The 11857-nt window shown below is 25.8% G+C and overlaps 1 protein-coding gene across 1 annotated transcript; it reads left to right on the top strand.

Moving 5' to 3' along the window:
* The first annotated feature begins 63 nt into the window (after positions 1-63).
* Positions 64-10817, top strand: LOC107438767 (WD repeat domain 82). Its single transcript, XM_016051128.4, has 9 exons — positions 64-413; positions 1970-2067; positions 2166-2232; positions 3450-3549; positions 4644-4763; positions 4851-5006; positions 6607-6676; positions 7615-7757; positions 10446-10817. Exons 1-9 carry the CDS (start codon positions 244-246, stop codon positions 10476-10478), a joined length of 957 nt encoding a protein of 318 aa, XP_015906614.1. The 5' UTR covers positions 64-243; the 3' UTR covers positions 10479-10817.
* Positions 10818-11857: the final 1040 nt, after the last annotated feature.

The following is an 11857-nucleotide window of genomic DNA, read 5'->3' as shown; positions in this document are numbered from 1 at the left end:
ATATAATTTTAACTGGTGAAATGTGGAAGATTTTAAGCAAAAAATTTAAAAAAATAAAGAAATAAAAAAATGGAATATAAACAGTGAGGTTTCGCGCCATTATCGGCGAAGTTTGGAATCATAATCGTATTTCGTCCATTGAGTTTTATAAATTGGTCTCTGAAATTGTTTCAAATAAATATGAAATGGTTAATTCATAATAAACCTGCAGATTAATGAAAGATAAATCAAGAATAGGTTGAAATGCACATAATGAAGTTAATAGATCCCGTAGTGCGAAGTTTTAAAGTAGCTAAAGTATTTAGGGAAAACACAGATCGAATAAATAGCATAGACTTTTCACAGAATGGCGAAACTTTGATATCGAGTAGTGATGATGAATCAATAGTAATTTATGATTGCGAAAGAGGAACGTAAGTGAAATACATATTCATGGGAATTACGAAGTCTATTAAACTTAACAATAACTAAACAATCATGCTTCAAAAACAAACACTGTTCCCGGGTTTTCATTTTCAAAATGGCGCCGATGTAAACAATAAAAAGGGGTGTAACCTTGAAAACATGAATTCCTCGAATTCGCATGGAAATACAAATGGTTTAATTTCAATTCAAAACTAACTTTTATCATTATCAAGCGTTTCTTAAAATGAAATGTTTCCATAGTTAACGAGTTTCTTTATTTTAATATTTTTATTTATTAATTCGAAGATGAAAGAGCGATTTATATTCTCGAAAACTAAATTGATGAATTCTCTGAAGTCAATTTTTTTAAGCATACAATTACACTTCATTTCGTGAGATAGTACTTTGTAATTTACTGTATAATATATAGAATTTAATACGGGTTAGTTTTTTAATTTAAGTTTCTTGCATGATCCCCTCGAAAGATTCATTATCGGCAATAAGTTTCCAGATTAGTAAACATTTTTATTGTTCGCGCTAAAAAATAAAAAAATGGAGGAAAATAAATAAATTTGTTATTAAGGAATTTTTAAAGTTAAATGTTTGTAATAAAAACTAAGGATCTGTTATAAAGGAGTGATAATATATCATAACTGGTTATAATTATAAATGTTAAAGTATTGATACATAAAGGAAAATGGGTATATAATGGCTATTTTCGGTCAGGTCAATTGATTTCATATGTTTTTTTTTTTCTTCTTTCAGTTATTTATTGAGTTAATAAAAAAAACTGAAGAAATCTATTATAATTCTCATAATTAAGAGAGAAAGTCTGATGTTACTATTGAATTATTTTTGTAACCATGAAATATTATTCTCAATTAAGTTATGTTATAAGTAAAACTGAACTCTTAATAAATATCTATCTTATTGAACAATACATTTGGCTTATAATATCAATCATTGATGTGGTAAAAGTTGAAAATGTCTTGCCCAAATAAGAAAAATCTTAACATAAACAACTGTAAAATAAATGCAAATACCTAAAAATCACAAATCTTAGATCTGTTAATTTCATTTTTTTTTTTTGTATTAAAAAGCAAAAAAATTATAAAATTGATTAAATCTATAGAAGTATTATTATAAATCTGACTACTTTATGCCATTGCATTAGTTTTCATTTTATATACTTTTATTAATATTAAAAAAATTATGTATCAGTACTCCGCAAGTTGTCAAGTTTTTGTTGTTTCTGAACGGTGGCATGCAAGAAAGTGAAGGAAAAAAAATTACAGAAAGAACCAACTCAAAGGGTATAACTAAACTTAGCCACTTATAATGTATTTCTTACTTTGGGTGGCTGACTGGACTAAACTTTTACAAACTTGACCTGAACCCTTTTTGAGCTGTCATTATTGGCATTGATTCTTCACATGATATTCCTATTTCCACATTTTCCTATTATTTTATAATATACTGTTTATATTATCTGTGAAGTGTTATTCTGAGGTATATACTGTATTATCATGCAATATATTAATGACAATGTTTTATAATATTCCAGGCACAAAAGAACTTTGCACAGTAAAAAGTATGGTGTTGATTTAATCCGTTACACTCATGCTGCTAATACAGCGATTCATAGTTCAACTAAAGTAGATGGTAATGTCTTTGAATTTTAAAACATTAAATAACTTTGATTGTATTTATTTATTAAAATCTGTTTATTTTTATACTCATTTATTGTATTTGTATTGCAGATACTTTACGTTATCTCTCACTTCATGACAATAAATACATCAGATATTACCAAGGTCATACAAAAAAGTGAGATTTTTAATTTTTTTATCTTTTATTATTCATATTTCTATCTATTTATAACACAAAATGTGAGCTTGTTCTTTCTTTGACTAATAAATAATTTCATTCGAGCAAAGAAAAATATCTTAGTATTTCTATATTTGTATACTCATGAAACACTTAGCTGAAAATTTGGCTATTACCGGGATTTCATTTTGCTGCATTCCAAAATCAGGCATACTAACATACTATTGTATGGCTATAGACACTTTATTGTTTTATATTGTTCTTTCTTATATTTTGATTTATTAGTGCTAATTGTACAGATAAATTAATAAAAATCTTGATTGCAATTACATTCCTGTTTTTATCATTAGATTTTGATTTATAAGTTATTTTACTAATTGACTAATAAATTAATGTATAACACTATTCAATTTATTATTAAACAGAAGTACTAATTAATTGTAATATATCTATTAATTAATTTATCATTTAAATTCCTAAATTGTCATTTATACTTTTGGCAATGTTTTGTTATATATTCATGCTGCTTAAACATATAAATAACTCTAAATAAAAGTGTCTTTCAAAACATAAAAATTTATTTGTTAGTTAAAATAAATAGTTTTTGTTATATTATAAAAATATTTTTTTTTACTGACTTGTTGACAAAAATTAATAAAAAATGTTTTTAAAAGAGAAAATAAATGTAATTGAATATTGTGATTCCAATATGTGTATTTGCTTGATAATTTAATTGTTGAGTCTAAACTCAGTTTGACATAGTACCTATATGCTGCCTTGTTGCTCAATAATTTCTATGTATATTAATCAATTATTAAACATAGTAGAAATGATAAAAATATATAGTTTCTTTATCATGAATCTATTATTAATATCTATTATATTATTTATTATCCTTACTTCTAAACTGCTATTAGATAATATGAATAACTATTTCTGTAATCTTAGGCAGCAGTTCGAGTTTAAAATAGAAAAAAGATCAAACATACAATATTACCTAAAAAATCTGTAAATTTTAATATTCTGTAGAACAAATAGAGATATCTTCCTTAATAAATCGAGAAATACTGAAAATAGTGATATCTGACATAGCAGATATTATTTTATAAACAATTACTGTTGTAAACAATTGTTGAACTGTAGTTTGTTAACATTTTATTTGCAATAATTTCTTTAATGGTCTTTGATACATATCTTAACAATTTATTATTTTTTAGAGTTGTTTCATTAAGTATGTCACCAGTTGAAGATTTGTTCATGTCAAGTTCATTAGATTCAACCATAAGAGTCTGGGATTTAAGATCTCCAAATTGCCAAGTATAAAAAAATTTTCTCTACTAACAATATCTTGAATTAAGTTAGCAGAAACAATTTTAACGCAGTAATTCTTTCAATAACAACTTTGACTCGAGTAATTGTGTTATCAAGAAAGAGTTTAGTGGTTAAAGAATGAATCGGACTCTGGTCTGGAGGGGCCAGGGTTCGGTCCTTTTAACTCTGTTCAAAACCACTAAGGAGACTTAGATAAAATGAAAAACATTCTGCAAGCAATTTATCGACTGTTGTAGCTAATGTGAACCTTTTTATTGCCATCTAATTTTGACAAAATTAGTTTTAAAATCATTTTTAAAAAACTAAATCAATATATATACGCTGTGTACATATCAGCATGTGTTTCTTTAAAATTAGCAATTTTATGAAGATATAAAACTAGTCATTGATTTATTTTATTCTTGACTTTCTCTGTGATAGAAATGTTTGCTCAGAAACATTTCAATTAAACATTTAAATAAGTTTCTTTTTATGTAAGAATCACTTTTTTTTAAATAAGGTGTAAAATTCACTTTCTGTTTTGAAAATGACCTTTAATGTATGAGTATATTTATTTAGTTTTGTATGATCTGTGTTGTATGACATAAATTAATGTCATTACAAATAGAGAATTATTAGAGACTTGGTTTTCTTTTTAAAATTGATTTTAAGACCCTTGACTTTATTTTGATCTTAACAAACTAACTTTTAAGATTTGATTTATGAATTTGTTATATTTTTCATTCATGTTTACTATTTTCCAGTGTATATAATAAATACTTTATCTTTTAAACATAATGCCATTTGTAGCTTTAATTAAATTTTATATTCTATTGTTTGTTTAAATTTTTTTTAAAAATAACTTAATCAGTAAGAGTTTAATATGTAACTATGTTATGTTTTCTGGTGCATTATTTGTAACAGAAAGATTTAAATAAAGAAATGTATAAACATAAAATGTCCTTACTTGTGTGACTTAAGATCCTTTATTAATTAATTTTCAACTTAGGCTATTAGTATTTTATTCCAATGGTAAAAAGAGTCTGATTTGCATTTTTAAGACTGTCTTGTTAGTTGCTAATTTTTAACTTTTTTTTCAGGGTGTGATGCATTTAAATGGTCACAAATCTGTTGTAAATTTTGATCCAGAAGGATTAATTTTTGCAGTGGGACTTAATTCTGAATTGGTCAAGTTATATGATTTAAAATCATTTGATAAAGTGAGTATATAAAATAATATTAATAAGCCTCCTTTATTAACATTATTAGTCTTCTAACATTTGTAAGAAACTGCATTTATTTCTCAGGGACCATTCAACACATTCAAACTACCTCAAGATAAAGGTTGTGACTGGACAGGTTTAAAGTTCAGTCCTGATGGGAAAACAATTCTTATTTCTACCAATGGTCAAGTCATTCATTTAATAGATGCCTTTCAGGGAACGCCACTTCAGGCATTTACAGTATGTATTTCGCTTTCAATTCTTAAAAGGGATTATTTTTATTACTAAATTGTAAAATAGTGATATTGCCTAAATATATTTCAAAGAGGTTTATAAGTGAAAAGATCACTTTATTTAAATACTTTTCAATGTAATAATGTAATTTTAAATAGTGAAATTAGTTTTAAGACCTTTTGGTCTAAAACAGGAAATAAAAAATGTTAGGCAGAAGAAAATTAACCTGGAAAGGGAAACTTGAGAATGCTAAAGCCCAACTCTGATTGTCAAATCATTGAAGAAGAAATTAAGAATTTGAATTAATTAGACAAAATTATCATTTTTCTCATACTTAAAATACTACTAAGATCAAAATTTTTATAATGTAGGTTTCATTTTGGATTTATTAAGGTCCATTATGTTAGACAGTTTCATTTTTACCTATTGCATAGAAATCTTTTTGTTAAACAACTGATTGTAAAATTTATACAATATCAGGGCAAAATTTTCAGATTAAATCTGAGAAATTTTTCTTTTTTAATATCAAAACTTAATCTAAATAGAAATCTTCATTTTAAGGGGCTAAATAATATATAAGTCAAATCATGAAAATTTGAATCTGAAACTTCTCCTTTTCTATAAATCTAAAAATTTTTTTTTTTTTCATTTCTTCCCCTCAAAATTTTAGGTTATCTTTTGTGTACGGCCAAGAATACCATAAAAATTATTTAAAAACTTTAAATCTATTTATTCCAAAAGATAAAGCTTAGGGGAATTTTTCAAAATTGCATTTTGGCAATCATTCCTTGGTAATTATTGAGGTCAGGTGTTTTCATTTTACCTTTTTAACTAATGTTCTTATGTCCTGTTTTGCTACTTAATCTTTTCTACTCAAATTATTAGCTTCATGATTTATTAAATTAAATCTTTGTTTTTCTAAAGCTATTTTTCTAAGACAATATGAATTTGAGAGTACTACTACATTTCCTATCCCTTCATCTTCTAGTGCTTAATAAATTTATAATTTTTTTTTTGGTTGGTTTAAGATGTGTATTAAGAAATTAATATTTAATAAGAAATAATAGAAAATTTAATTGTTTAATTTGAAAAATTTCCAATTAAGTGATATCAGTATTTTGTTATTTACTTTATAAAGTTACATATCAAAATTTTCTTCTGCATAATTAATTATTATATTTGTCTAAATTATAATCCACCTACGAAATAGCATTTAAACTGAAATGTTATTGGTAGATTGTCTGTACAGAAAATAATGTTCTTGATTTATTTTATTTTATTTTTTATTTGTGTGCTTCCCCACTTTTCTTCATTTTTAAAATTATGTTCCTGTTTTTTTAAAATATTTATATTTGATGCATTTAATTTACTTTGAATGATGCACTTTTTTGAAACACCTGTTATATAAGCTGTAAGTAAAAGATTAAACAATTTCTTTTTGCAAATATTTTCATTTATTCATAAATTTGTTGAAGGTTGAGTAATAAAAAAAAAATATGTATGTGCATAAAAAGCATAGATTTCAGTGTTATTGCAGCAATTTTGTATTAAAAAAAGATTTATCTGCAATCAACTCTAAAATTTAGTCTTTTTTTTTTTTTTAAAGGGTCACATAAACAATAAAGGATTGCCATTAGAAGCATCATTCAGTCCAGATTCTCAATTTGTGTTTAGTGGTAAGTATTAAGCATGATTTAAATTTAAAATGCATTCTTTTCTGAAGGAGTTAAAATAAGTATTCCCTTGAAAAAAAGTATTTTTGTAATGAGCTCAATTTCTCAAAAACAAATACACCAATCCTAATGAAATGTAGCACATGTATAGGATGGAACTGCCTGACTTTGACAATGAAGAATTAAAAAAAAAACTTAACTAAACATTTAAATTGAAATTCGATTGTTTAGTTGAGCTTTATGCAAAAAGAAATATTAGTTTCTGTAAAATTGATTGTGCTCGAAGAAAATAAAAACCTTTCTGTCTAGAAGAAGTGTGGAAATTTCAATAAAATCAATACATCAGTTTTTTTTTTTTTTTTTTTTTTTNATTTTTTTTTTTTATTTTTTTTTTTTTTTTTTTTAGAAATTATGTTCATAGATTTTAAAAAGAGTTATAAGAAAGAAAGAAAAATTAGGCTTGCAGTCAATCTGGTTGAATGGGTAAAGGCTTCAAAATCTGTTAGTATTTTTATGTATTAAACATAGTTTCACCTTTTTAAATTATTTAATATACATATAATACAATCTTAGCTGACTTTATATATTTTAGTAAAATTTGTTACCTCCATACCGATATAAAAAGGATTTCATTTTAACTTTCCCTTATTATTTTTCTCAGTCTTTTTCATTACTGATCCGGTTTTTAATGATGCCAACACAAGTGCCATTTCTCTATCAAGAAAATGACACTGACTAAAATTAAAATTATTTTGCTAAAAATCATTCATCTTCGATAACATTTTGAAGTCAATAAAGGTAACCTCTAATAAGGACCAACCTCCATTAACAACCATTTTACTGTGGAGCAGAGAGTGGTTGCTCCAGAGAGGTTTCACTGTATCAACACTTTTATTTAATATTAAACTATTGGTAACATTGATAAAAAATTTTGTATTTAGGGTCTACAGATGGTCGTATTCATGTGTGGAGTGCTGAAACAGGCCTGAAAACTGCCGAATTAAACTGCGACCACACGGGGCCAGTGCAATGTGTTCAGTTCAACCCAAAATATATGCTACTTGCTTCAGCATGCACAAATATGGTAATATTTCTACAAAGTGTTATTAATCTGTAGAAATTGCTAATAAAAATTAAAATTGCTTATAAAAAAATTTTTTCTCATTATTTACAAAATTTGCTTTTATTTTTTAAACTAATAATTGCAGTTGTTACTTTGTTTAGAATCAAGTTGTAAATATGTTAGACCTAGGTACCATTTATTCTAAATGCTATTTTTAAAAAACTGTGTGTCGTCTACTTATTAATGGTTTCGTTAATGAAAGAAGATTTATTTAAAAAAAATAATCCATTTTTATATGACCTTCTATGCCCTAAAGCAGAGCTGAGAATTGTCAGAGATATCCTTTTCTTTTTGACCTATACACCTGGTTGTAGAATCAGTCTGCAACACAATTTTCATAATTCAAATTTGTCTGTGACCTTAACCTAATTAAAAAGAGACTATAACTATAAAAATTAGGTTTAATCTAACATGTGTACAGCAAAATCAACACACATAAGGTAGATAAAAATTGGGCTCAATAAATTTGTCCTTTTAATTAAAACATTTTTATACCTTTTATATGAATGGAATATTTGAAATTTTAAAAATGGAATAATTTCTAATACAGTCTATAAACAAGTAATTAGAATTTTCAAAAATTAAAAAATTTTTATTTTTTTAAATTTTCTTTTTCAAAATTTCAGTTGATTAAAACATTATTTAGAATTTTCAATCATCATCACTTTCTTTAGCTCATAATATCTGCAGATTAGCAAACAAATTTTATTAAGAACCTGAAACGGATAGTTATTAGATTAAAAATTATTTTACTGTTTCTCCTCTCAGTTATATTTTAGGCTTGTTTTTTAAATCTGAGATGACAAATAATTTGCAGATACTCTGCATCCATGCCTTGCTGTGCCCGCTGCCTTGTCGAAGGATTTCTGTTAACATACCTAATGATAATTGAAAAAGTTAAGTGGGATATAAATTAGTGAAATGTATCTGTAGAGTGAAAAGCTTCATTGTCAACAAATTTTGTGTCCTGGCATTTAGATAAAAAAAATTCTGATTCATTGGAATTATTAAAAAGATATCAATTTTTTAATATGATACAAATATTGTATAGTGCATAAAAAAAAATTAAAATTGACCAGCCTGATTAACTTTTGATCATATCTTCACACTCTTGTAGTCTATCTTAATAGTTCGAAGGGATAACCTCAAATATGCTAAATAATAAGTGCAAACAGTATTTTAAGATATGAAATCAGATTAAAAAACGAATGCAATTTGTACTTCCTAGTGAGCAAGTTATTATATATAGTTATACGAAAAACCATAAATAAATCACCAAACTATTAGGGACACCCCAGTGATGCTTAATTAATTGCAGGTATTGTGGTAGTAGATACCATATGCAGTACTGTGGTATTAGATATTTACGGCCCACATTAATGTAATAGTACCAAAGTATTTATAAAAAAGAAAGTTTCATAGGATTTATATGTTTCTTTCCTTTTCTAAGAATTTCATTTTAAAAAGAGAATCAGCAAACATACAAAGATAGACTAAAATACAAAGATATCTTATGAGTGAGCACGAACTGCGAAAGCAGTACCGAGGTTTGGAGAGTGTAGGGGATGGACCCCTTATAAATAAAAATAAAAAACACTGAAGATAAAGCTGAATAGAAAAAAGATTGAAGTTTTTTTCCCACTTGGGGAAAAATAATTGAAAACTAATATTAATACAGTCAGCAATCATAAACATGAACACTGAAATGTACAGTGCACAAAAACACCACCCTGAATAACTTATGATTTAATGATCAGATCTCCACATTCTAGGACTAATTCTTAATGGTTCGAAGGGGGTGATCTCAAGTATGCTAAATAATTAGTGCAGACGATATTTTAAGTTAACGAAATCAGACACAAAAGCGTACTTTCTCTGAATAAACGCATCTCTTTTTTTTTCCAAAGGATTCTGATTTCCCAAATTTAGGGGGTAGCCACAATCTGGGTAATACCATACGATACAAAGTTTAAACCCCTTAATGTTAATTTTACTTTTTGCACACAAATATAAAATTCGTTTGTCTAAAGATAATTCCATGCAAACTATAAATTGTAGTAGATATTTATTATTATTTTTTTTTATTTTATTTAATAGTCAAAAAATTCTTTATTGTAAGGCATACAATTTTTCACATCATTTTAAAGTATCTAATTTTAAATTATGAAATTTGAGTGAAATTGGTAAAATAGTTCCTGAAAAATTGAATTTTAAATTTACGACTTTTCTCAAGAACTATTCAACCAATTTTTCTCAAATTTTGTATTTTGCCATGTAAAATTAGATATTTAAAATAATATAAAATATTGTTTACCTTATAATTCAAAATTTTTCCTCTATTATTAAATAAAATAATTAATATTTTTTTTGCATGGAATTATCTTTAGACAAACAAATTTTATAGTTGTTTGCAAATTTTTTTTTTAATTTGCTTCAAAAATTCTTAAGCTGTTAAAGCCTTTTTGTATTTTGTGTATTATTTATTTTAATGTGTTTACTAATAGTTTCTAAATTAGAATCCGATTCATTTGTGCTAAACCTGTGTATTGTTAGTTTCCCAACTTAATTTAAATTTATAAGGGCCTATCTAACTTTTCTAGTTATGAGTCTTACAAAAACAATTATTTACTTTATACCTATTTATTTCAGGCATTTTGGCTCCCTTCAGCTGAAGAAGTTTAATGGGTTAGAAATTTTCATTTGTATAGATTTCCTTTTCGGGTTTCAAAGCTTCTTTAGATGTTTTAAGCCTACCATTTTTCTCCACCGTCGTCACTCAACCGCCTGTATAAATGTCTCATTTGTGACATCCTCTTAAATCATATTGTTAAAATGCATTCTTTTTAATACTAATCATTTCGACGCTTTTATTGACATAATCATTGTTATTTTGCCTTGTAGATACTGTTACTGAACAAAGACTACATACTTTTGTGGTATAAAATTGTGTTACGTTTTAATCTGTACATGTTGTAAAAGTATGTGTCAATAAATTTTACTTTATACTACTTAAAAAAAAAATACTGATTACCTTTAATCTCTTCTTTTCTATTTTTCATAATAAAATAATTTTTTTTTTTGTTATTTACACAGAAAAACAAACTGTTAGTAAAACTAATTCACTTTCACATTTTTGTGTGAGAGGTGGAAGTAAAAAAAAAAAATTCAGCACTTAGATTTTTAAACATTTACAGAAGAGTATTTAAATATTGGCATATATTTGCTTAAATATCCAGTATAAATTAAAAGTTTTTGTAAATTTCAGTATTTCATTAAATTATAATTTATCATTGGGACACAAATCTTTCTGTTTTGGCTTGCTGCTACCAGCAAAATAAATTCTAAGGTAAACTGTACCCTCCATTTTTATTCATAGCTGAATTATATTAGATCACAAGTAAAAACTAGTTTAACCCTTTATCTACTGCATTTTGAACTACTGAAAATTTTTTCATAAATATATTTTTTTTTAGCTACCATATTGATAACTAAAGAATATACAAGAAAAAAATCTCCCCAGTGCGAAATTTATTTTGTTAGAACTAATTAATTAAGGTGGTACTTAAAAGTACAGTTTTAATTAGTTAGTTTAAAGTAATTATTAGNTGAATTATATTAGATCACAAGTAAAAACTAGTTTAAAAATGTTCTATTTACTGGTTTCACTTGTTTTTAATAAAAAAATTTACACAACGGAGGATATTCTTTGCTTACGTTCATTACTTTAGTTTGCCTATTTAAGAGAGCTAAAAGTGTACTGTGGAACCCAAGAGTTCTATCGTAGAATCGTTAGGGTTTCTAGATAGCTTCTTTTAACCCCATAATTTTTGAAACCTGTAGTTCGATTTTATTGCTCGGAAAGTAATTTAATATTTACTCCACAGAAAATTTAATTCTTTTACAGCCAACTTCACACTTCAGCCATATAATCATTATCTATTTTTACAGCTGATATAGCAAGTCTTGCTGTTGAAAACCTTCAATTTATTTCTACACAGTAGTTTTCAATTGATGCCCTTTCAAATATGCTATTTAAAAGCAGCATTTTTGGCAAATTTTAT

This window comes from Parasteatoda tepidariorum, chromosome 2, assembly GCF_043381705.1.
Source record: "Parasteatoda tepidariorum isolate YZ-2023 chromosome 2, CAS_Ptep_4.0, whole genome shotgun sequence".
NCBI classification, from domain to species: domain Eukaryota; kingdom Metazoa; phylum Arthropoda; class Arachnida; order Araneae; family Theridiidae; genus Parasteatoda; species Parasteatoda tepidariorum.
This window is presented reverse-complemented; position numbering and strand designations above follow the sequence as displayed.

Excerpts from the sequence above, each read along its gene's own strand:
- LOC107438767 (XM_016051128.4), top strand. The coding sequence starts at position 244 with ATGCACATAATGAAGTTAATAGATCCCGTAGTGCGAAGTTTTAAAGTA. Across the intron at positions 3,550-4,643 it reads TAAGATCTCCAAATTGCCAA|GGTGTGATGCATTTAAATGG; the intron begins GTATAAAAAAAT and ends CTTTTTTTTCAG. Across the intron at positions 6,677-7,614 it reads TTCTCAATTTGTGTTTAGTG|GGTCTACAGATGGTCGTATT; the intron begins GTAAGTATTAAG and ends TTTTGTATTTAG.